Here is a 26,103-nt window from a genome sequence, read left to right as displayed (position 1 = left end):
GTCTGTTTGAGGAAGCTATACGACCTTGGCTCAGACAATATGAAGAGAACCCAAGGCCAGAAGCAGTGCTAAATGTATACAAGCACGGGAAGAGCGTGTACAAGGTTCATTAGGTGTACACCTACTTGTTCTGTTTGGACTAAATATAGTTTATGCCATAGCCAAAGTTGTTTGTGCGTTAATAAACAGGTTATTTTAAGGCGATGATTAAGTGCCTGAAAGGCATCGTGTCCCTATGAGCAATAGTGAATGGACATTTCCATGTCATTGGTCATATTTTTATCTTGCTGCACTTTTAAAAATAAAGCACCCATAAAAGGGGATTGTCCACTATTTAAAAAAATTAAAAGTTCTGGGTCCCACTTTATATTAGGTGGCCTTAACTACTTTGTACTTACATTTTAAATTAATAATTTGATACAATGCACTTATTGTGTGTGTACATGTTTTTACATTGTACTTATATTTAAAAAAAATACCTATATGTAATCTGTAATTAATTTCTGTAATAATTTATAATTACGCTATTGACCCATCCCTTACACCTTAACCCACCCTTAAACCTACCCATACCACCAAACCTGTCCCTAACCTTACCCGTACCCCCCCTCAATACCAACAAAAGTGTTTTGCAATACAATAGACTACAATAAGTACATTGTACTTATTTTTTGATGCAAGTACATAGTAGTTAAGGCCACCTAATATAAAGTATGACCAAGTTCTTGATTGGAGTTTGTTTCAGTGAATAACCTGTAACATCCATGTAACCTTTCCTTACACAAAGATATTCCTCACACTAAGAAATGGTTCTTTTAAGAACTGTTTTTTGAGGAACCCAAAATGGTGGTTCTGTGGCATTGGATGAATGTTTTTATAGTTCCTCTAACTATTGGTGGAAATACCTGATTTGATTTATTTATAGGAACATCATTAACTAATAGGGACTAGCAGGGACTAAACCAGCACAATAGGAAATCCCAGTGATGTAAGTGTATATTGATTGGCTGAACAAATGCCATACAAAACAATGGCACCCACCATTTTGAAAAAAGCCTTGTAAACACAGTTTACATATACGTAATCCACGGATACGGAAAACAGAAATAGATGGACTGACGTTATTGACATTAAGTGATTGACATTGTTGAATGTAACATGCTGTCAGCCAGCTTATGTCACTTCAGAGTTCCTATACCAGCAGTACGAATGCAACATTTAGTTCTAAAGAGATCGCCATGGTGGCTACTACCCAGGTCAAATACCTCTCTACACTCTTTAAAAATAAAGGTTCTTTATTGGCATCAGTGCCACTAAGAACCGTTACCATCCATGGAACTTTTTTTTTTTTTTTTTTCTTTCTTTACATTAAAAAAAAAAGGTTCTTCAGATTATAAAAATGTTCTTCACACTAAAAAAAAAAAAGGTTCTTACAAGAACTGTTCACTGAAAGGTTTTTTTGGGAAACCAAAACTGGTTCTTCGATATGGCATCACTGTGAAAATCCCCTTTTGGAACCTTTTTTTTTTTTTTTTTTTTTTTTTTAAAGAGTATAATGTGAAACCCCCACTTCAGGAACCTTTATTTATGCAGCAATGGCATAGCCATAGAAGAACCATTTTGGGTTCTCCAGAGAACCTTTCAGTGAACAGTTCTTAAAAGTACCATTTTTGTTCTTAGTGTAAAGAACATTTTAATGATCTAAAGGTCTTTCTTCCACTATAAGGAATCCTATGTGCAATGGAAAGGTTCTGTGGATGTTAAAAGGTTCTTTATGGAACCATCATTGCCAATTAAGAACCTTTATTTTTGGTAGTATTCTCAACATTCAACCAGAAACAAATTAGTGGGAGGACCTGGGTGACTGTGGCATCTTTTTATTTTTTTGTGTGTGTGTGACTCCACCCAGACTGGGGCAGAAAAGCTTCTGCCTTACCTAGGTTGCCTTAGGCAGACACGAAGCTGCTCAGAAGTGAGACTGGCCTACGCTGGCTGCTTCTTTGAATTGGAATACAGGATTACTGTGCTTGGGCAGATGTCTTAACTGTAGAGGCCAAGGAGTGTCGGGTCACAACAGGTTGCTGGCAAGACCGTAGTGAAATGTTTATGGAATATATTTTGAATTGCCTTTGCTTAGTTTTTTGGTTTGAACTTGAGGGCCTGTGCCATGTAGAGCAGAGACTGGATAAACTAGTTTCTTCTCTGACAAGACTGCTGTCTTTGGTTGTTTTAATTTATGGCACAGTTTTGCTGTTACTGACTACAGTTGTTGGCTCTATTTGATTTCATGTCTTGCTCTTTGCAGTTTAACAGACAGCCGCCATCATTCCGTGCTGCAAGGGTGACCCCAAAATGTCTTCCAACGGTGATCTGCAAGACGTTGGGAGCTGGGAAAGCTTCTGGGAGGTAAGTATCCCCAACCGCAAATGCACATATGCATACAGATCATCCTTGCAGAATGGGCCACATACTGTGGCGTCCAGCCAGGGAGTTGGAGACTACAGGAACGGATCCCTGCAGATCCGACATTTCCATGAGCTTTCTAAGAGGTTTCCGCCCCTGGCGAGATTTGTAATAGTTGTACCCCTTCTACACCGTTTCTTCAAGCATGCTTGGATCAAGTCTGTACTTGCCTTGGAGAAAACTAACAGATGTGAAGAGCTTTTAGATGGTGAAGTGAAAGTGAAATGTTTATTTTGCCATCAGTCTTGTCACTGAAATACAGAGAGTAATTTAGGGGAGAATGGGGGAGATTGTGCCACTATGTAAGATGTTGCTCCCCTAATCTAACAAACGCTGCTTATTGTTTTGCATCATTATGTATTTAGCATATACAACTGCCTGCAATTGAAAGATGCGCATGGGGAAAAAAGCTTATAATATAGTATCAATTTTATGCCACAATCAGGTGTACAAAGTTATATCAAATGTATTGGTCAATTGACATTGTATAAAACTGTAACAATATAAAGATTAGTCATTAGCCATTTGTTTTGTTTAATTTCATTTTGGGTTATGTAAGTTGCAGAAACTAGAGTCATAATGAATCTAATTTGAAAATCTTACATTTAACATTTATTGAACTGCAATGTACTTATTCACTGATAATCCTTGCTGTTAACTGTTGTGACAAGATCATTGAGTCAGTGAGTTAAACTTGAGAACCGGATCAGTCAGATTTAGAAATGGAATGACTCTTAACTTGACTTTCGTTTGTCAGCCTGGGAACTACAAGAGGACGGTGAAGCGCATTGACGATGGCTACAAACTATGCAATGAGCTGGTCAGCTGCTTCCAGGAGCGGGCCAAGATTGAGAAGGGCTATTCCCAGCAGCTGAATGACTGGGCCAGGAAATGGAGGGGTGTTGTGGAGAAAGGTGAGCATGACTTTGAGTCTCATCATTCATCCTCCTTAAGTAGGTGCATCCCTCTACAGTTACATCAACACATTCTTTTCCCATGAGCTAAGTTCTTCTGTCAAACCCTTAATAGTTGCACAGTAGTTTCTAAGTTTGGGGAAAAGAAGGTATGAAAGGGTAATATGGAGTTATGTCATGTGTCAGTGATCTATCGCTTTATATCATTCATCGTTCCTTTAGCAACCAGTGTATATTGGTATATTGGAAATACTCTGTTTTGACTACACTATTTGCATACATGGACTTGTTTTGAGCACTTGCAAAAATAACAGCAAGAAAAGTAAATCCTTAATTTGATTTGAAAAATAAACTGTTAATGTATGCAGTTTAAACAAACCACACTATCTTGTATTGACCTTAAGAAAAGTCGAGGATATGAATGGATTACCTCCCAGCGAGAGCCTCAGGCTGGCCACATATTCACTAACCAGACCACGTGACCTTAAAGGGGCAGACACACAGACCTACAATTATTATACAGTAGACTTGGGCTTTTATGCAGTTATACAGTGTTTTGAGCTGACAGATAAAGCTAAATTTTGATTTCTGTCCTGCAGGCCCACAGTATGGGACTCTGGAAAAGGCCTGGCATGCTTTCATGAATGCGGCAGACAGACTGAGTGAGATCCATATGGAACTAAAAGAGAAACTGGTTGTTGAGGACAGCGAAAAGATTAGAAACTGGCAGAAGGATGCCTTCCACAAGCAAATGATTGGTGGATTCCGTGAGACCAAAGACGCCGACGAAGGCTTCCGCAAGGCCCAGAAACCCTGGGTCCGAAAACTGAAGGATGTGAGTCTCCTCCTGTGCAGAATGCAAAGCCATTAGTATGGATTTCATCTATTAAACAATGACAAAGGAATGTTGTTTTGTTTTTGTTAATGTTTATGCTTTTAATGTTTAAAGAGAATCATGTGTGCACTTAGTGTATTTCGTTATGAGTAAATAGTATGGTTGTGTAAATATCTTCTCTGCGGTAGGTGGAGTCTACCAAAAAGAGTTATCACCAATCCCGGAAGGAAGAGCGCACGGCATTGACCCGTGAAACTCATGCCAAGGCTGACCCCACCAAATCCCAAGATGAGGTCCGCAAGTTCACAGATCGCTTGGAGAAATGTACCCAAGAGGCAGAGAAGGTAGCATGAGAAAAAGCACAGACACAACAGTTTTTCACTTTTATTAAGGATTATAGTCATTTTATTAAGTCTTTATTTTTTTCCAATTACGTTGGTAATTACTATATTAGCTTGTCTGCAACTGTCCATGTCTAGTCTGAAGGAGATGGGTGGGGATTCAAATGACAGAATTTCCTTAAACTTAGACAAGACGAGACTTGCTTGTTGCTGATGCCAATAGTAAGGTCCCTGTGATGAAGTCTATGGACTTGTTGTGACAATGCAAAGTTATGGGTGTGAATAACATGTTGTTGAATGTGTAGTTTCATTCACAAAAATATAATTCCTGCAGTTCCTGTCTCCTCAAAGGGAAACATCCCCCGATTTTATGTCTTTAAAAGGATTTTGCTTTCATTTTTCAATAATTTATAAAAGCAGACTTTATTGTCTGTTTTATAGACAGTCATGAAATTCATATTAGTACATTTGCATTTCATGCTTTGATACAAAGTGACTCATAAATGAAGAAAGTGGTACAGCTTGCTTTTTCACACTGAACAACTCTCAGTCCAAACATTGTGAATATGCACTGGTCCATTAGATGTATTCTGAACAGGAAATTATGATCTTTGGAAATGACCTTGTAACCGTGTCCCATGACTCTGTCCCATGAACTTGCACTTTTGTTTGGACATTTTCCCTCAGGCTAAGGAGCGTTATGAGAGAGCCCTGGACGAGCTGAATCGCTGTAACCCACGTTACATGGAAGACATGGAGCAAGTGTTTGAAATCACACAGGAGGCAGAAAAAAATAGGCTTTGCTTTTTTAAAGAAGTGCTACAGGACATACACCAGCACATGGACCTCTCCAGCAATGATGGGTTAGTCTCTCTGCTTCACTGTCTACTAGACACTTATCTTCTAGGACAGCATACTAATCAAAATATTTGATTTGAAACTCATCGGCAACAAATCACATGCACCACACAAACAGTGCTTCAATGATTTTAGAGTAGAGTCTAATGCTGCTAATGACTCTTTACTATGCATAATAAATATGTAGTACACACAATGTGATATTATTTTTAATTAGATTTACAGTATTTTCAATCAGTATGTTTTAGTATTTAATATAGTATGCGGATATTAATAATCTGCATTTTCCTTGACTTTAACCAACTTCTTGGCTAATAATTCTCACTGGCTTGTCACAGTGCATTCTGGGATATAGTAGTAGATTAGAAGCAAGAAGGTACTTCTAGAATTTGACCAAAACAAGGTATTTAGAAGGCAGTTTCCATAGCCAAGTTTCTTTTCTGACACTCAAAAACAAGGCTGTACAGTACAGTGTATTAAATGGATTGTACTGTTGTTTAACAACATGGCAATTGTTTAGCTGATGATACATCTTTCCAAAAAAATTTCAGTAGACAAATCCCTATAAAACAGTTCTGAAAGTTGAGTTTTGAAAACTACATGTGCTATTGGACATTAATACAGTGCGTGCCATTGCAAAGACTGAGTCTATCCCTCATAGCTTTGTTTTATTGTAAAATTAAAAATAGCATCTACCCTGACTAAGACCTACAGAGTTAGCAATGTTGCTTGAGCTAAACAAGCCACTGATAATCATAAAAAAACAAATATTGGGTAAAATACAAATATTTGTAGTAAAATATTTTTATTACAATAAATTGTTTTCATTGAGTGTACTGTTTGAATTAATATAATTTATGAAGATTTCTCTGTCTGGCAACTTGGATTAATATATATATATTTTTTTAATGGTAGCACTTTATTTTACAGTCCTGTTCCACATGTACATACTATGTACTTGTTGTTATAATAATTACAATAAGGGGAAAATAACTAGGTACTTACCCTGAACCTATCCCTAAACCTAACCCTAACCCATGTAGTTATATTATCAGTACTTTCTTAGGTAAGTACACTGTAAGTACAGGGAAGTGCACAAACTGTAAAATAAAATGCAACCAATTTTGTTCACTGAGATTGATGCAGTGCATTCTGGAACTGCTTTTTCCTATTTTTAATAGGAATAGATATTTTCATTGGTACTTTTTAGAATTGGACAGAATAATGTACTTACGGGTTAGCTGGTTTATTTTAGCTGAGTTTGTCCATGAAGATTTGAAGCTTCCAATTGGTTTGAGCAGTCTACAAATGCTGTCTAGTTGGGTGGCTTGCTAGAGTTTGAAACTGAGCCACTGAGAGATTGACAGGCACAGATTTTGACAGTTTAGAGATGTTCAATTAAAAATGATATGAGCAAAATCGGGAACTTTATCTCAAACTTAACTCCATGTCAAGTTCAGATTTATATCAGCAATTTCAGTAACCTCAGGCTCTTTAAATAGTTTCTGGTCATTTATGTGTCTCATAGCTAAAAACTGAAATAAATGAAGAATGTTAACCATTACTAAGTGCTTATTTGTTTTTCCAGGCTCTCTGTTATCATTATATTTACTTAATGAGGAATTCTGAGCATGTCGTTGACCATTAACCAGGGTCATTTCAAAAGAGCTGAAAGCTAGGGTAACTTCATGTATCCTTTTGTTTTTTAATCCGTGAACAAATACCTCCTTTCGTTTTGTTTCGGTGTTCGCTTAAGCAGCGTGGAGCTACATGTTCGGAATAGCAACAAAAACAACACCCTTCAAACCTGTCTCTGCAGTTTTGCACAATTGTTTACTTTTGTTGAGCTGTAATTGCAGGGCTGGTGCTGAGCTTCGTGGTAATCATATATAGCTTAGTTTCATGTAAAGGAATCTTTGTGTTTACTTTATCCCTCCCTCATTCTTTGTATTTCCAAGGTACTTGATGTTTGTTCTGTTAGCAGTGGTTATGAAACTGAAAACTAGATTTTTAATTTTTTTTTTTTTTTTTTAAATAAAGAAGTGCTTGTCCTAACAAAACTCATCAACAGGATACAAGGGTATAGTGGGTGGTTTTAGCATGTTACTATGCGGCCACTAGGGTCTAAGCCCATCCCAAGTATATATGGCTCATTTTCCTCCTCTGGTGCACTTTCAGGAAAATAATGTGCAAAAGTTGTACCTATAGGGGTACAACAGCTTGTCACTGGGCAGGACACTCAAAAGGGTATCTTTTTGTACTTTTACACCTAAAAGGTTCATAGTAGTACCTAAAAGGATAAGTATTCAGATTTTCAACCAGATTTGTATTGTTACAAATACAATGTCATTAGCCGTGGTGGACAGTAGCAAAGTATTTTTACTTTGTTACTGTACTTGAGCAAAATGTTCAAGTGTCTGTGCTTTATCAGAGTATTTTTGTTTTGGGAAACATTGTTTTACTCCATTACATCCCAGAGCATAATATCATACCTTTTACAGCACAGTCTGCTTCGTTTTATAAAAACAAATTGTTCCTTGTTATTTTGCACTGTAGAAATCGCTTCCTCTGAAACGCAAGAGCAATGAACACGTTGACACGGTTTTACAAATCGCCCTGAACTCTTCATTTGTGAATCTAACTGGTCTGATTGCAGCAGTTCTCAAATCAGCAACTCACTGATTCATCAATCCATTCAGAATAACTCAAAATGAGCCAAACATTTTTAGGTCATGACTGCCAGTTATTTGTAGACTAAATCTGCTGCAAAAGGGGGAGCTGTTTAATCCCATTGAAATGCATGTGATGTCTGTACATTGTATTTATGTATAACATATTTACACAAATTGAGTCTTTCCTCATTTTTAAATCACAGGGGTATATTTTAAACTTGTTTGCACATTTGCATGATCAGTAAGAAATTGGAAGTTTTATATTTTGATAATGTATACTACTTTTTTTTTTTTTTTTTACTTTTTTTTTTCTAATGACAACCATTTTCCTCTCTTCTCTAGTCATGTAACACTAATTTAAAACAAAGAAATCACATTTCTGCTGCATAAATACCCATGTTCTATTAAAAGCTTGTCTTGCCATTGGTGTATTTCCCATTTAAGTAAATATATGTCTACTACAACAAGGTACTAATATGAGGTAATGTACAAAGTTGTCTCTTAAACTGTTGTATCCTGAATGGTACCTTTTTTTTTCTTTGACACTATGCAGGATATGTCTAAAAATATTTCTGCGTTAGTTGCTTTAAAGGTATGATCAATAGTAATAGCGATGTTTGTCTTAGCAACAACCATCATTTAAAGTTGATGTTGGCTGTATTTTTTTTAAACATACACTTCCTTGTGCATGAATAAAACCTGTCCTGATAGAGTATGTGGAAAATCCCCATGCAGATTTAAAGGCCTGTACCGAGACCTCAGCCAGACCATCAACGCAGCCAATGATGCGGAGGACCTAAGGTGGTGGAGGAACACCCATGGCCCCGGCATGAGCATGAATTGGCCCCAGTTTGAGGTATAGTATGTTCTCCTCTCTGCAAAATGCTGTTTTGTTTCGAATATTTGCTACATCACAGAATGCCAGGAAGCACGCAGACCAGACTACAAACATAAATGCTAACATTTGCTTAGAAAAGATACAGAATTTCTGAACCAAAACACTGCTGTGGAGTCGTCAACCATAGAGCTGTTTTGGGCCCCGGGCTCCACTGGTGGTGAATTTCTAATGGGCTGAGCGTGAATGAGCTGTTGTCTTTGCACGGCCCATGAGTGGGTTCTGGAATGTCGGATCCCTCTCCCTAATGGCAATCCTTCCCCCTTCCTTCCCAGCCCTCCCCACAACACAAACACACAGAAACACGGTGGCAGTGTGAGCATCTCCATTTGTGTAAATGAGGTTTGTACATACGAAAACGTGTGTGTACAGATGTGTCATGGAATCTGAGTGTCTGAAATTTAGAAATCCTCTATGGTGTGAATGTTTAATTGAGCAGTAGGAGAGTGAATAGCAGTCACAGAGCTAAAACTAGGCTTTTAGTCAGGTTTGCCCAGGTAAGTGACACCTCCAGAGGAATCTTCTGGCATCCCCCCTGTTCTGCCAGCACACTGGAGTCCTTTGTATGGCTGTAAAAAGGCACAGACTCGCTCTCTCTGCACAGTGATGGAAGGCTGACTGGATGATGGTCCCACATGTGACACTGAATATAAGTGCTGTTATGTCACAGTCACATTGTGTGACTGATCTGTATTCTTGTTCTGCTTTAAGGCAAAGTTATTTACTGGGATGGATTAACACACATGCGCACACACACACACACACACACACACACAGTATTTTTTTGTTTTGAACTTGTGTTTTATTAGAAGGGAAAACTGGGTGTGAAATAATGCAGTGAGAGTATAATGTAAATGACTTTTTATTGCATTGTCATTTCTTATTGCTTGTAAAACCCAAACACAAAATCCTGTAAAATTTGCATATATATGCGTGCACACATTATATTATTTAAATAATATATAAGGTTATTATTATTATTTTTAAATACATTGTTTAAATCTAAACATGATAGCAATGGAAGGTAGTGAGTATAACACAAATTAGTTACATGTAAATGATGGATTTTCACATTTCATGTTTTAACAGGAGTGGTCACCAGAAGCAAACCGATCCATCAGTCGAAGAGACCGAAACAGTCGTTCTGATGACGTGGTCACTCTGACTAATATTGTCTCAGCGGGAGACGAACCCCCGAAGACTCCACAGGAAACTACGAGGTACATCTGACTACTGCATGATCATATTCTCATGCACAAAGAAAATATTTATATATTTTATAATTATTTTTGCATTGAAATTTGAAATGTAAAGTGAAGTTGTTTTTTTGTTTTAAATGAAAAATGTAAAATAATTTAATATTTTATAATAATATTTAATCATTTATATTTAAACCCTGTAATAAAATTGTTTAATTATATATTAATGAATACATTTAACCCTCAATCAAGTTTAGTTTTTGGACCTTTAAATTTAAAATTTTGGCCCCTTTTTACAGTTCAGTTCTGTGAGGGGGGGAAAGAAAGTTGATTTAAAAATGGTGACCGATGAGATTTTAGCAATTGATCTAACAAATGCATATTTATAAAAAAAATAATAATAATAATTTTTTTTAAATCAATACTGATCTGGAGAGCAGAGTGATTGGTGGCCAATATAATGACTTTACAATTTAATGATATCCGATAAGGTGTGCACAAAATTGGTGCAACATGAAAACAATATTTCCTCAATTCACACAATATTTGAAAAATTTACATTTGTCAGCCACCACATATAGATACCCAGATTCTTGCGTTTCATATTCTGCTACAATAATAATCAAACTTTTAATTACAGTGTTGTATTTAGAAGTGGAGGGTCGCTATTGTTTTTTTTTTTTGTTTGTTTTTAATTATCCTGGCAACAGTTCTTCCCTGAAGGCTTCACTCACTGCTTATAGAACCAACTACACCAATTAGCACTGAGTCAGCGTATTTAAACTGTTTGTGTGTGTGTTAAGGGTAGCATGTTAACACAGGATCAAGGGAGGTCAAGGGTATTCGCTAAATGAAGTACCTGGAAAGACCTGAGAAGGTCTGGTACATATACTTTAGATGGCTCATGTTTGTGTGTTGTATCTGAATCTCTCTCACAGGGAACACAGGCACACAGGAGAATGCCTATTAAATTGCAGTATTAAATGTGGCCTTCTGCAGCTTCCTGCTTATTAGTCTGGTCTCTGTTGACTCTTAAACCCACAGGTGGCTTGAGGCGGATGGCTATTACGAGAACCTAAGTGGCTATGCACCGGGAGTGTCAGTGCAACTTTCTTTTTTTATTGACCTCCTCTCTCGGAGTACAAACAAGAGCTCTGTTCTAAAACCTAGTTAGCAGCCTACCTAGACAGTATTATAAGGAATCATGGATACATTCCTTACACAAATGTTGTTACAAAAGTATTTGATCCCCTTTCTGGATTGTTTTGTTGTTGTTCTATCTCTCACTGTTCAAATAAACCTACCATTAAAATTATAGACTGATCATTTCTTTGTCAGTGAGTAAACGTACAAAATCAGCAGGGGATCAAATAATTTTTTTTCCCCACTGTATGTCTTAGAAGGCAGTTGCCTATGTAGGCAGCAAATAGCTAGGTTGTGGAACAGAGCCAACCAGATCTTCAAGACAAGAATATTTTGAGATCTATTAGCATTATGTACTTTTTTTTTTTTTTTTTTTTTGCTATTAAGATGAATCAAATGAACCCATTTGATCCCAGTCCCTTGTCTGAGCCAATCATTTGTGAACATTAGTTCTAAGCTAAAAATTGTTCCGAGCAGTATGCTTAAATCAAGTTTTTAACAATTACACCTTTTATTTGCTCCTTGCAGTCTCCTCTTTGAAAATCAGTATGTATCTTTGTTTCTAGTACTGCTTTCCTTCAATATTTACTCAAAGAAAAATAGTGTAATGTTCCGGGTTCAGTACAAGTTGAGCTCTATTGACAGCATCTCTGGGGCAAGACGTTACTCTGAGATAAACCGTACACCGTTTGGAAAGTATTGTCACGAAACTTAAACAGTGTTACATGTTGATACCACATAGTTTATGTACAGTGAAATCCACCCAGTGGAAATATATTGGAGATGGATAACCAGAAGTTCATTGACCTGGAAAAGTAGCTCCACCTCTGAAAGTACAATTTAGACACCATTATTGCAAAAATACCACATTTTAGTATGGAAGAGTGCTTTAACAAAAACACTACCTGCAAATATCTGCTTTTTAAGCCCTCTGGATTGTCTTGTTCCTTAAGCCCAAAGTAAACTTCAGTTATGACACAGACTTTTGGCGTATGCATACAGCCGAATGCATAGGCTTTCAAAAGGTTTTCTATTTGATCGTATGCACAGAACACAGGCAGTCAACACATGCTGTTGAAATGTAAAACTTTTCATCCTTATCCAGTGTCTGCACTATTTCTCCAGTGGCAATCTCTTAACCCTCACACAAGCTCATCAGCATAGGCGCCTGTATTTGTTGCATCTTCAGTGGTTTGTTGTTTTTCCATCTTGAGGTCTGGTCAGGAACGATTTTTCAGGCGCACTCTAACAATATTCTGTCTCCCTCGCACAAAGAATAAGAGATGTTTTTTCCCATCGGCAACTTTTTGACCACTCTGATCTTGTTCTAATGCCAATTTCCACACGCATAACTTTTCTGACCTCACCTTGTTGCATTTGATGCAGCAGACAAAAGGAAGGTGCTTTCTCTTCCTGTTAGCAGTAACCAAAAACCACTGTTGTGCAATAGACTAATAACATAACGAAAGGGGGCAGGTCTTTGCGAATGGTCTATTGAGCTAGTTTCGAGTACCAATTGGGCTGGTTTTGTTACACAGACCTGGCAACCCTGATCTTCTCCTTCCACTCAGCAATTCAATCATGAGTTGGATAAAATTTACATGCGCACTGTGTGCATACGCTAACCAAAATGTACTTTGGGCTTAAGACTTCAACTGTTTGCGCATGACTGTAAGTGTGATTTTTGAAGAACATTGAAATTAATTTCTGTGATAATCCACAGCATGCCACAGATAATAAAAATGAAATCAAATGTAATTCCTTTTATAAATTTGAAACGTTTCAAATGTTTTTAGCTGAACTATCATCTGTCACCTGATTAGCAAGCTACCAGTCTTCCAATTTCTATTAAAATGATTCGTCCATGAATTTGTTCAGTTTTCTAATTCCTTTTTTTCAAACAGGGCGGGTAAAGACTACTCCTCGGACTGGTCTGATGAAGAGAGCCCCAAAAAATACATCGCAGCCAACGGGGTGGACGAGGAGGAGAAGGTAGTCGGGGTTCGTGTTAAAGCGCTGTATGATTACACAGGGCAGGAGGCTGACGAGCTGAGCTTTAAAGCAGGTATTAATCCCTACTAATGCTTATTAATGCCACACACATGAACATACACATGGCTGCGGCTTGTGGATTGATCAAACCCCATTTCTTTGCTCGTCCTTGCTCTTTCAATGCCTTGCTGTGCATGGTAGTGCAGTTATTTAAAAAGGCATTGTGGAAAGGATGAAATGAAATAGGGTTTGTCAATTTAAGCATGTGCGCATGTGTGTGATTAAAACCTACATGTTACATGGGTTTATTTGAGACTGCTTCCTCACATTTAGACAAAACCCATGAAACTGCTTTGGAACTAGTGGACTGACACAAAACACAAATGTACTCATTTCCAACATGGCTTGCTAGAATTTTCAAAAATGGAAGCAACAAAACAAAATGGGCAAAGAATGGTTTTAAACACTTGTTAAACTGATATGAGCTGTTACACTCGAAGATGTTTGCTTCCAGTGAAAAAAGTAATCTAAATTCACAAAAATGTTAACCTTTGACCTTGTTTTTATCGTTTCCCAGTTTTCGCTTCAGAGTAAAGTTCACATCAGGTTTCCTAATAAATCAGTAGTTTCCATGGATGATCAGCTGATCCCTGCATGTAATGAATTATCTGAATTTAAAAGTCACTAAATGGCATCAGTTAGGGCAGTGTTAAAGCAGAGCCCTCCACTCTGATTGGCTCGAGGTCCTTTGGATCCAGCTTAGTCTGAGTTTAGGTGACGACCGACTCTAATCTAGCCAGCAGACCAACATTATCTAGCATTAGTGTTTGTGCTGCAGGAAGCTGTGAAGCAGGCACATTGGAGTAATGTAGAATGAGGGTAAATCAAATCTCAAGGTCAGAACTAAATGGCCAGGGCAAGAATAATGAAACAATCTCATTTGGTCTCGTTTGCTAGAGTAGAGCTTAACTGGATAGACGAGCAGGTCCCAGGATCCACCTGGAGGGTTTTTAAATCAGCATGCATGCCTTAAATATTATATAAAGCTTAAAGGATTCATTCAGGCTATTTATGAACACAAGACACTGCCAAAATTCATCGTGCCAGCCAGCAGCTCTAACAAAATGTGCAATAGCAGACATGCCAAGAGTGACACCTGGTGGTCATTTAGTGGAGTTTTTTTTTTCTTCACTCAAGTCAAGTAGATTTAAAGGTGTACTCAGTATTTGTGTTTGTTGCATTGCCCGATATCACAGTGATCCTGGATTTATACTGACACCTAGTGGTGTGGATGTAGCATGATGCAAAAGCTAATGTTTTAAGTTCACTATTACTTATTCCTTGTGTGAAACTTTCTTTAATGACAGAAAAACACTGTGTACCATTAAGTTCCTACATGAACTATAAATTGTTAATTGTTAAAAAACCTTAATTTCACATTTAATTCAATGTTACTTGTCATTTCTCTGTAATTATTTGTGAAATCAGTTTCACAGTGAAAATTGGTTCAAAGTAAGTTTTTTTTTTTTTTTTTTTTTTTTTTTTTTTTTCATTGTTCCTCCAGCAAACCTGCGTAAAGGAAAAGGTTTTTGAGGCAGTTGAATATTAAAGTTCCCTGAATACACACTAGAATTTTTCATTGGTTTTTATTTTTAAGTGTGTAGGTTCATGGAGAGAAATTGAGCTTGAAACCTGGTTTATGCTGGATGTGTCCGTACAGGCACGAGGGTGTGTGAAACAAAGAAAAGTTGACATCACCGCAGCACTTGCGAAACTGTATGTTGACTCTGCAAGGCTTGACTTCACACACTCATGCACAGCCCAGTCTGGAGCCATTAGGCTGAAGTGATCATTAGGCATTCACTAATATTAAAATTCTGTCCAGTATCAGTAAGCCTGTAATTATTTGCATGACTGTATAAACCCATAAATGTCCGATGGTAAAATTAAATTTTAGAATTTTTAATTTTGTTTTAAAAAAAGAATGCTAAAACACATTATGTAAGGAATAATTGACGACGGGCCGTTGAATTATTAGACAAATAATGCACACCCGAATTATTCTGCTTATACTACGGTTGCCACACCTCGAGACATCGATCAGATGATATAATTCAAGGCATTCGTCCGGTTTTTCTACTTAAATCGCTGTTGTGAGTAGGATTATTCCGCATCTCATCCAACGCCTCTGTTGCTAATTCCAAAACACCATTTTAAACCTAGTAACGGAGGCTTGAGCCGTTGATAACAGATTAATGCAGTTAATACAGTTAATAAGTAAGTTATGAGAGAGAGATTACCTCTGTGCGTCTCTCAATAGTGTTCGGCAGCAATGTCTCTAGTTATAGTTAAACTTTTAGTTCCTTTTGTTCACAAACAGCGCCGTTGTTGTTACCTCGCTTGTGAGAAGTCATGTAGTTTAAGTCGTTTACTGATAAAATCGTCAGAGTAGCGCTAACAACATTAGCCTGATGTATGCTAGTGTGTGTGTGTGTGTGCGGTCTGTAAGGGAGAGAGAGCGGGAGAGATAGAGTATGTGCTTTCCGTACATAATAAAGCTTAATTTTGTGGCAAAAACATGGACGTGATCTGTCGTTTTTATCATATTGTTTACTATATTTATTTATTTGGCCAGTGTCCTTGTGGGTTTTGGTTATTTTGATGTTGTAAGACCTTTGAAATAACAGAAATCATTTGGCGAAGTGATATGGTCATGTAATGCAGTCAAGAGCTGCCTGGAACTACGTTCGCTGTGCGTTTCCCTGAAAATAATTGCACACCTTAGAACGTTCGTCAGCCAATCAGAGTCAAGCATTCAACGGGCCCGTAGTATAAAACATTATAATGTACCCCACAAGGTTTGAGTGTATTTTAAAATGTAATTTATTCCTGTGACGGAAAAGCTGAATTTTCAGCATCATTACTCCAGTCTTCAGTGTCACATGATCCTTCAGAAATCATTCTAATATACTTTCATTTGCTGCTCAAGAAACATTTCTTATTATTATCAGTGTTGAAAATGGTTGTACTGCCAAATATTTTATTTAAAAAGTGATACTTTTTAAATGATTGTTTGATGACTAGCAAGCAACAGCATTTATTTGAAATGGAAATATTTTGTAAAATTATAAACGTCTTCGCTGCCTAACACCTGATCAATTTAATACATTCTTGCTGAATTTAAAAAGAAGAAAAAAAAGAAAAAGAAATCAAACTAAATGGTGGTGTTGTGCAATATGAAATATGCAAATTAATTTTCAGATTTGTTAAAGATTAAATTAAACTATTAATAAAGCATTAGCAATTTAAAATAAGTATTAGATTATTGCAAATGTAATATAAATTTTAAATGTATCAAATTTAAATGTAAGAATAGTGGAAATGTGTGAGCATATCATTTAATATTGACTTCTAGCAGTTAAAAGAAATCGCCATTTATATTACAGTATGGTACAGATGCGAGGGCTCTCTAAAAAAATAAAATAAATAAATAATAATAACAAGAAAAATAAAAATAAAAATCCAGCCATGTAATATGAACATTGAGATGAGAGATGCAATATGACAAAACCAACCACTGCTATAGGCAACTTGTGATTGATGGCTTCATCACATCAGAGTGCAGAACCTCCAACCGCCCAGGTGACCTACCACTTCTGGCTTTTCCTAAAATGAAAACCACCTTTGAAGGGGGTTGAGGCATCATTGTCCTATGTACAATGTTTCTTATATCTAGTTATGGTATACAGTGTGTATATATAGCTGGGCTGCTGGATTGATTTTGTGGTTATAACTGGTTTTATCTTATCCTATGCATATGTCTCATTGAAAAGTAAGGCATTATAAGGTATTATGAAATGCATGTTTGTGTCGTACAGGTGAAGAGTTAATGAAGCTGGGTGAGGAGGACGAGCAGGGCTGGTGTAAAGGACAGCTGGTCAGCGGAGAAATGGGCCTCTACCCTGCTAACTACGTCCAAGTCATCACATCTTGATCAGCCGCTCCGCTCTGGACGAGACCCACACCTTCACTGTGGCAGCCGTGAGGAACTACGGCAGCTGTGTCGAATACACAGCCACGCATCTGCATGATGGATTGAATGCCACGATACACAAGGAGATCAGAGAGGGATGCGCAGCTCAGTGTTTTATTCTTTGTTTTCGCTGACACGCTAGAGGACTTTGAGATTAGCTAGTCCCCCTTTTGTCCTTGTGCTTATTGAAAGATCAGTGCCTTTATTGTAAAATGCCACAGACGTTCACAACACAGCTATTAATGTAGCACGCGGCTGAATGGACAATTTGTATGTCTGAATCACTTTGTTCACAGGAAAACGTGCGGAAAACGTCGCCACTGTTGGATTTGTTTTGATAGATAATCATTAATGTTTCAGTTAAGTTAAGTATTTGATCAAATCTACGCTGACTTTATATATTCAGGTTTTGCAAATCTTTCATGAGCAGCATGTTAGTGTGTTGATATTTTGTGTAATACGTTAGATTGTTCTAGTTAAACTGAACATTTCTTTGGCTGTAGTTCAGAACTGAAGGATTCTTCATTGCATATTTACCTTTATGTGTTCACAAAGATATATGGATTTATAATACACAAACTATCAATGGGCAGATTCTCTTAGTCGCCCTTTGGAATCTCGAGTCTTTGATTCTTGTCAAAGGATTTGGGAGGAGATTCTAAAATCTTTTCGGTGGGATTGTTTTACTTTTTTTAATTTATCCTTTTGTTTTTATTTGGAGCGCTGGAAAGTTTCTGTTGTCAAATGAGAGATGATATAAGAGAACGGGCAAAACCTCTGGACTTCTTGTGGTCTTCATAAGGTGCGTGTGTGTGAGTGCTCATGGGAAATATTTCCATTTCCACATGTTCTGCCTCCAATGTGCCCCACTGTGAACATGGTTTTACATGAAACTACTGTAACAGCCAATACTAATCAATGTAAAAATACCAAATAAAAGTGAATGAGATTCTTATTGTTGTACAGTGGCTGTGATGCTGCTTAAACATGAAGTTTTACATTAATGGTCTTAAATCATTTCATTAAAGTTTTGTTTCAAGGAGTTTTGTGGTTTGTAAGGTAAAAACAAAGGTGCTTAAAAGGTTCTTCACAGCGATGCCATAGATTAGAAGAACCATTCAGTCAAAGGTTCTTTAAAGAACCATCTCTCGCTTACCTTTTTATAATCTAAAGAACCATTTTTCGCCACAAAGAACCTTTTGTGAAACCGAAAGCTTCAAGTATTAAAGGTTCTTTATGGAACTATTTAGAGAAAGTTTCTTCTATGGTATTGTGAAGCACCTTTATTTTTAAGAGTGTACTCTTAATTTGGTTCTCCTCAGGTTTTTTTTTTTTTTTCAAAATATTGCAAAATTTTTAGAATAAAACATTTTCACTGTTATTTTGCAAATATCATCAGGTGGTTACGGGGTAGCTGATGTGACATTTCAAGTAGCCATGCAGTATTACAACTATCAAAAACAATTTTACATTTTTATTTTCTAAATATTTTATAATTATGCATGCCATTTTTATGACCTCATATTAATAATCCACTTCTAGAAGTATTTGGACTGCAAAAATAAATCGTAAAAAGTTGAAAGGTGATAGGTGAATCGTGGTAAAAAAACATGGATGGTGGTATTTATAAAAAATCTTCTATACTAAAATAACCATATAATTTTTAAAAGGAGAAGGCAATGGAGCTCAAACTGCTGCATTGCAAATTTTGTTGCATTTTAAAATTTAGGGGTTACTACCAAATTTATTGTAATTCTAGATATTAAAGATTACCATTGCTGTGCACGTGCATAGACGTACACGTCACTGGTCAACAGCATCATAAAATCTATGAAGTACTCTTGCATGAACAGTGTTTAGGAACCATAATAAATTTGAGCTCAGCCCAAAAGCATCATAAACCTAAACGCTGAATGAATTATTGGAGTCAAAGCTAGTTGCCAAAAGTCAGAGCCAGTCTACAGCTTTTGGACCGTCTGAGTTGACAGATTTCACTGAAAATCATGTTTATGATGGACAGATTCTGATTTTTTTTTTGGTTGTTGTTGGACTTCTCCAGTCGGAGAATATCAAACATAACATTTCAAGCCTGTTTTAAAATATTTATTGTTTTCATTTGTCTCCCAGCAACGACTTGTGCTTCTGTGCGAGTTTGTTGTGTTCAGTTGTTTAGCGTATGAGGATGTTTTCAGCATATGCATGATTCCTAGTTTTAATATTTATTCAGATTTTTTTTTTAAATGTAGTGTAATCCAAACCTTAAGCAGACTGTAGTGTTCCCTATACAAGCCATTTAGGCTGCTTTTGGGAAACCACCTGTACAACTGGGACAAGAGTCAAAATAAACAGTTCCCAAATAATGCAATCTCCAGAAATCTTTCTGGTGGAGCTGAGGAGACGTGCCATGCTGAAACATGTTGAACACATGCCTCTGTGAGGCAGCTTGACGGTGAGCACTGAACTCTTCTGAGAAATGAACTTCAATCTGTACACTACCGTATTTAAATCTTGGGATTTAGCATTTCTATACCATGAAGTATAGAATAAGAAAAAGTTATGACTCCAAATGTGCTTTATCAAACAGTTGAAAGGCCTGTTATGAGGTACAGCGATCAATCCCACATCATAGTCCCTTTATTCCTTTGACAAAATCAGCAAACAGAAGAACAGTGTTGTTTTAGGAGTATGTTCACCAAAAACGGAAAAATCCTTGTTTTGCAAAGGTGAATGAGAATAATATGTCTAAGATCATATCATTACAAATGTAAAATATATTATCGAACACATTTCATCCAATCAATATTTAACAAAGCTGTGTACAATTAATTCAAAAAGATCTGTAAACACAATTGAATTCTGATCATCGGCTCTTCATAAAGAAATTCACATTATTAATCTCAGAAATCTGTCGTTTCATAATAGAATGATGGTGATTTTCAATGCGCACCGAGCTCTTTGAGGTTTTTCTCCACAAGATCAGCAGTGAGGTTCTGTTTGCAGTCCCGCAGAGCTTTAATGAGATCCTCCACTCTGGCGTTTTCTCTCCTCATCTTCATCCACTGTTTGATGAGCTCCCTCACCTGCTCCTCCAGGTCACGGCTGTGCTTCTCCTGTATGCCTTCCAGCTGAGTGTCCTGAAGTCCAAGCTTTCTTCCAAATTGACGCCACTTTTTACCCAAATGTTCAACAATTACTTCAGTTGCAATGTTTATTTTTTCTAAAAAAAAAAAAAAAAAATGGAGAGATACAGAAAGCATTTGAATTAGATTAGAATCTGAATAAAACTCTTTGAGTGGTTCTCTGCAGGGCAGATTTGTATTGTATTTGGACACTAAAGTAACCATGTAAGAAGTTCATTGCATATTGCAGTTCATCTTTCTTTCAAATAAATGCCACTTTGGTTTCATATTGTGTTACTAAATGTGATGACATTTGTATACTTCGTTCAGTTGTAAAGTTTACAAGGGAATGGTATACTAAAATGGAAAACGTTATTCCTTCCTGTTTTTGAAAGGTTTAAAACGATCCTCGTTCACATGGATCCACAAAAATGACCAAAACCACTGTATTATGCATGCCAGGCCACTTTGTAAAGAAACACTACACACATCTATAGACTGATCTCGTAATACACATTTTCACAATACAGTTTTACATTTTAAAATCATTTAGTGATTAGTGAGTAAAATCATTTCATTTCACCAGTTTTGTGTACATCTTTAACCCTGTAAAAATCTAACTTTTTTTTAAACAAAATATGCAAGAAAAAAAAGAAGCTTTTATGGCCCATGTAGTTTGATATAATGAGTATACTTGAAGCTGAAAAAACAAAATATGCTATTTGGTCTAGATGTTGTTATTCATGTGGCCAAAATGTAAGACAAAATTCTAAAAAAAAAAAAAAAAAAAAACATTTCTATAAAAGTATACCAGACTACTTGCATAAAATGCATATAAATATCAGTTGTCACTCTATATTTCCCAATGATATGTCGTAGCAAGATGATATTTAAATGCTTAGTTTTATGATCAAAGCTCTCTAGTTTTAATTATGGGGGCAAAATACATAATTCATATATTAACGATTAGCTTAAGTGATGTACAAAAAAAAAAAGATAATATATTTGATACTTACATTTTAACATGTTTTTTTTTTTATCCTTGTTTGTTTCAATAAGTAAACCAGCTTCAGCCCAATAAATGTTCATCTTAATAACAATATAATTCAATATAATAACAATAAAGTAAAGATTTCACAGCAAAAAGACATGTACCACGACCTAAAGGCCTTTTACTTATTAAACAAGTACATACTCTCAATCAGACGACAGAAAGCATGTAGTAGACTGTGTACAACAGGTTTTTCAACAAAGTTAAGCTATAATTAGAATCTAGGGGGGAAGAAATAAGCAATTTGTTATCAGTTGTGTAACAGAAGAATGGAACATTTTGGGATGGTAAGTATCTAATGAGTAGGGCTGGCTATCTAACAAACAAATATTAGTGAAAAAAGATAAGCTAGGCTACTATTGGATTACACAATAGCACTTAAAAAGTAGCCTACTACTAAAATATAAGTTCGTGTAAAGGAATAAATGTTAAAACCGGCTTGCTAGCTTGCATTTCACATGCTAGCGATAAGACGGATGAGCCAGCTCTACAAAGTAAACATCGCCTCAGTGACACAGCGGTACAAAACCACAGAATAATACATGTTTAAAAAAGCACATAGAACAAGAAATGTCACATACAAATCAGAGGCATTTATGCAGCTATGATCCACTTTTTTTTGCTGTCAGTGAACAGCCTCAGTGTGACATGAAACGCAAGTGTTCAGTAAAAGCATACAAACCTCGCGCTTCTGGGTCTGGTACATCAGGAGGGCTTCCTGTAACTCCTCTCTCATAATCATCTATTATGTTCAGAAGAACTGTCTGGCCGATCTGGTTCAGATGTCTTCGCAGAAGTTCAGTGTTATCAGGCCCAATTGCGGCTCTTTCGATCAAGCACTCGAAAAGATCAATCCCCTTGTTGATTTTCTCAAGCTTTTTCTTCCCGATTTCCGGGCACAAAAACTTTAGATTTGTCACATTGTCTTCAGTAAGTTTATCAGAGATCGTTAGTAACATGGCTCTAAATTTGCTGTTATCCATGATGTGTTTGAATGCTAACATGAGTACCTTCCAGTAACTACCGCATCTCTCGCTTTCGATTTCAGCTCCGGCTCTCGCACGTTAGCAAAGCATCGTAAAAAGCCCCTGCCTGCCTGCCTTGTGTCCTAAAAGTCACCCCCAGCTCCACTGCTTTGGTGGGTCAGCTAGAAACCAAAAATGACACCCGACCGCCAACAACTTAAGTTCTTCTGAACCAGACTTTTCGTTGTTGCCGGTTCACGAACCAGGTCTGATTCATTCGAGAACCGGACTGAACGGGTCTGAGAGCGGTTCTCGACTCGTTAACGCTAGCGGTTCAAAGTTATAAAAGTAGTACCAAAATGATTGTAAGAATTCAGAACTAAAACGCCTTTTTATTCGTATTTTGTCTGAAAACTAATGATTCGAGCTGTTGAGCAAGTTCATTTGGACTGAACTGTGGGAAAAAATAACGTAATAGCCGAACAGCAGAGCACTGGACTGTGCTATGATTGTATGACCAACACACAAACGAAACTGAGGTGTGTGTTATTTTTTTATTATTATTATTTAAATAAGCAGCTTTAAAACACACTCGCATTTTTCCCAGAGATGTAAATGATTCAACTGATGACTAATTGTTCTGATTCAAAAGAATCGACTCGCAAAATGAATCGAATTTCGCAACACCGCGAGGGTGGGAACTGAAGTTACCTACTTCCTATTATATAGCTCCTCCTTTATTTAACCCAAAGTAGAGCACTCTGTGGACACAACAGGCTACAAACAGCAGGAAATATGAACTCCGTGAGTTTCATCTCCAAACAACATGTGACTGGTCTACAGAAGAGTCAATAAATGTATACATACCAAATGTATAGGACATATTTATTTGAGAAACATAATTCTAAAGCAAAAGTACAGTCATAACCTCCCATTAGCAGTTTGAGACACTCAAACTCCATAATGACATGAGACATTTAAAGGTTTCTTTCACAGAGGTAAACAGTATGTGGATGATGTAACAGTCTAAAAATGGGTTTACATTGTAAATTTATAGTAGAACTAAGGGCTTTTAGGGGGGGTGCATGTATATTTAAAAAAAGAGAGAGGAAATACACAGAGTTTTGTGTAATAATTTCAGTTTATCAAAAACAAAAAGGGAAAAGAAAAACATTGCCACATGTCCAAACTGTATATCTTAAGAATGAATTCATATTTTATATTAATATTATAGTAATTTCAATTAAAACCATTCTTTTATTTGTCACGCTTTTAGACACACAATTTCTGTGAATGGAAGACACATGCAACATACCAAGATATATTGTTTCCATCATCATTTCCATTTCATCAAGGTTGGAACATCACAAATCATGACGAGAGAGAAAACATTCAGGTAAGCAGACACAAATCTGTCCATATGACATTTTCATGAATATTAAGGCCTCTTGAACGTCATGGGTTTATATACAGCGTACCCTCAGCACAGCTTGATAGCATTTTCAGATGCACTACCTAAAAACCAAGCGCTTGCATGCTGCCAAAAATCTCCAAGATCAATCAACATCCTGTCAAAAGCACTCCACCGCATATAATAGAAATTCTAGAATACTAAAAAAAAGACCAAGAGTGAGAATTGTAGTCATTTTGATTAATTTGCAGTGTTTTATGTCTATATTTTATATATAGACAGCTAAAGGCTAAACAGACACAATCATTACAGTGATAGAACAGAATTAATTAGTGCCTAAAAAGGAAACAGCATGATATTGATAGTTGCTAATTCACTTGACCAGAAATATTCTGAATGAAATATTAAATAATTTAAAAAGCACTTTAAAACGAGTTGGTTCAGTTCAATCCTATCCTACCGATATCGAAAACTTAAACGTTACATTTTCATGTTAAAATTAATATAAAAGCACTGTAGTTTCAAATAAAATGCTCATTAGCTGTCTATTAATGCTAAAGCAGCGATGCTTCACAAAAACTACGTACAATATTCATCAGTCAACAGATAAAACGATACAAACCCTACAGCCCTCTTTCCAAACAAACCTACCTGCAGAAATTGCATATAGCTGATAGAAAAAGATCCAAGAGAGTGTTTAATTCAGTAACAGGCAAAAGAAAAAAAAGAAATCTTTTTCTTGTTGTAACTTTTTTCTGGTATACCAATGAGGCGGCAGTCATGTAACAATCTTTGTGACAGCATTGATCCTTACAGCAGTGGTCCTCCAGGACAGGCCAGTCCTCTACAGGCTTTCGGTTCTGCTTGAGCAGGTCACAGAGCTGGACTGAGTGAGGAACAGGCCCTGGATGGAGCGTGTTACTGCTTCCCTCGCAGCACTGGGATCAGAGCGAGCGCTGGGCTAAGCTTGTGAGCTGGGACGCGAGCGGAGCGGCTGGGGGCTTGGGTCACCCACGGTATTCCTGTACTTCTTGCCTCGTTCCTCTTTCATGAACAGCTCAACGACGAGGTTCCTCTCCTTGTGTATCTGAACGCTAATGTCCTTGGGAATGTCTGGGATTAGCCAATCCACAAAGTCGCTCATCAGCATTACCACATTCTGTACAGAGAGACAAGAGAGAAGTGACATTTGTATTAGAGTGACTCTAAAAAATAAAAATAAAAACAGGGAAAATAAAATTAAAATAAAATTGAAGCTAATTTTTTTAACTTTTTTTTTTAAATATTATTTTCATCACAATTAGGTCTATTTACTGTAATCAGAAAAAAATAACGGTATTAAATTGTAAAGTGCATTTGTAAGTATATATCAAGGTCAAGATGTTATTGCCATCAACTAAAACAACTAAAACCATTAAAGAAAATGTCTAATTAAAATAAAGTTAAAATATTAGAAACTTAAAATAAATGTTACTTGGGCAAATAACTAAAAATAAAGTTTCAGTAAAATTACTGAAATTACAATTAAAAGCCAAATAGAAATATAAATAACCATCAACTAATAAAAATGACAAAAGCACTATATATATATATATATATATATATATATATATATATATATATATATATATATATATATATATATATATATATATATATATATATATATATATATATACATATACATATACACACACATTCATACATGCATACATACATACACAGTGGGTATGGAAAGTATTCAGACCCCTTAAATTTTTCACTCTTTGTTATATTGCAGCCATTTGCTAAAATCATTTAAGTTCATTTGTTTTCCTCATTAATGTACACACAGCACCCCATATTGACAGAAAAACACAGAATTGTTGACATTTTGCAGATTTATTAAAAAGAAAAACTGAAATATCACATGGTCCTAAGTATTCAGACCCTTTGCTGTGACACTCATATATTTAACTCAGGTGCTGTCCATTTCTTCTGATCATCCTTGAGATGGTTCTACACCTTCATTTGAGTCCAGCTGTGTTTGATTATACTGATTGGACTTGATTAGGAAAGCCACACACCTGTCTATATAAGACCTTACAGCTCACAGTGCATGTCAGAGCAAATGAGAATCATGAGGTCAAAGGAACTGCCTGAAGAGCTCAGAGACAGAATTGTGGCAAGGCACAGATCTGGCCAAGGTTACAAAAACATTTCTGCTGCACTT

General features: G+C 36.5%; 3 protein-coding genes across 16 annotated transcripts in view; 1 reads left to right on the top strand and 2 right to left on the bottom strand.

Annotated features, from left to right (window-relative positions):
* pacsin3 (protein kinase C and casein kinase substrate in neurons 3) overlaps positions 1-18,387 on the top strand; it is a 37,258-nt gene extending 18,871 nt beyond the window's left edge. For 6 of the 10 annotated variants that reach the window (XM_058781762.1, XM_058781759.1, XM_058781760.1 and 3 more), the window contains 10 exons: positions 2,306-2,406; positions 3,221-3,377; positions 3,977-4,212; positions 4,401-4,556; positions 5,241-5,416; positions 8,819-8,939; positions 10,068-10,198; positions 11,222-11,275; positions 13,225-13,385; positions 17,191-18,387. In XM_058781762.1, the coding sequence (XP_058637745.1) occupies positions 2,353-2,406; positions 3,221-3,377; positions 3,977-4,212; positions 4,401-4,556; positions 5,241-5,416; positions 8,819-8,939; positions 10,068-10,198; positions 11,222-11,275; positions 13,225-13,385; positions 17,191-17,306 (1,362 nt within the window). In that variant the 5' untranslated portion in view covers positions 2,306-2,352 and the 3' untranslated portion in view covers positions 17,307-18,387. Of the gene's footprint in view, positions 1-1,985; positions 2,078-2,305; positions 2,407-3,220; positions 3,378-3,976; positions 4,213-4,400; positions 4,557-5,240; positions 5,417-8,818; positions 8,940-10,067; positions 10,199-11,221; positions 11,276-13,224; positions 13,386-17,190 lie in introns of those variants that run through there. The other 4 variants (XM_058781764.1, XM_058781766.1, XM_058781767.1 and 1 more) reach the window with 4 other exon arrangements.
* A 348-nt stretch (positions 18,388-18,735) lies between these two features.
* fadd (Fas (tnfrsf6)-associated via death domain) lies at positions 18,736-22,809 on the bottom strand. Its single transcript, XM_058781365.1, has 2 exons — positions 22,198-22,809; positions 18,736-20,562 (listed from the first exon to the last, which is right to left on the bottom strand). The coding sequence occupies exons 1-2, from the start codon at positions 22,517-22,519 to the stop codon at positions 20,282-20,284; spliced, it is 603 nt and encodes a 200-aa protein (XP_058637348.1). The 5' UTR covers positions 22,520-22,809; the 3' UTR covers positions 18,736-20,281.
* A 542-nt stretch (positions 22,810-23,351) lies between these two features.
* Positions 23,352-26,103, bottom strand: part of ano1a (anoctamin 1, calcium activated chloride channel a) — a 51,188-nt gene continuing 48,436 nt past the window's right edge. For all 5 annotated transcript variants that reach the window (XM_058781363.1, XM_058781364.1, XM_058781360.1 and 2 more), the window contains one exon: positions 23,352-25,050. In XM_058781363.1, the coding sequence (XP_058637346.1) occupies positions 24,853-25,050 (198 nt within the window). In that variant the 3' untranslated portion in view covers positions 23,352-24,852. The remainder of the gene's footprint in view (positions 25,051-26,103) is intronic.

This window comes from Onychostoma macrolepis, chromosome 07 (assembly GCF_012432095.1).
Source record: "Onychostoma macrolepis isolate SWU-2019 chromosome 07, ASM1243209v1, whole genome shotgun sequence".
NCBI lineage: Eukaryota > Metazoa > Chordata > Actinopteri > Cypriniformes > Cyprinidae > Onychostoma > Onychostoma macrolepis.
Note: the sequence above shows the minus strand (reverse complement) of the source record. Positions and strands in the feature narration are given on the sequence as shown.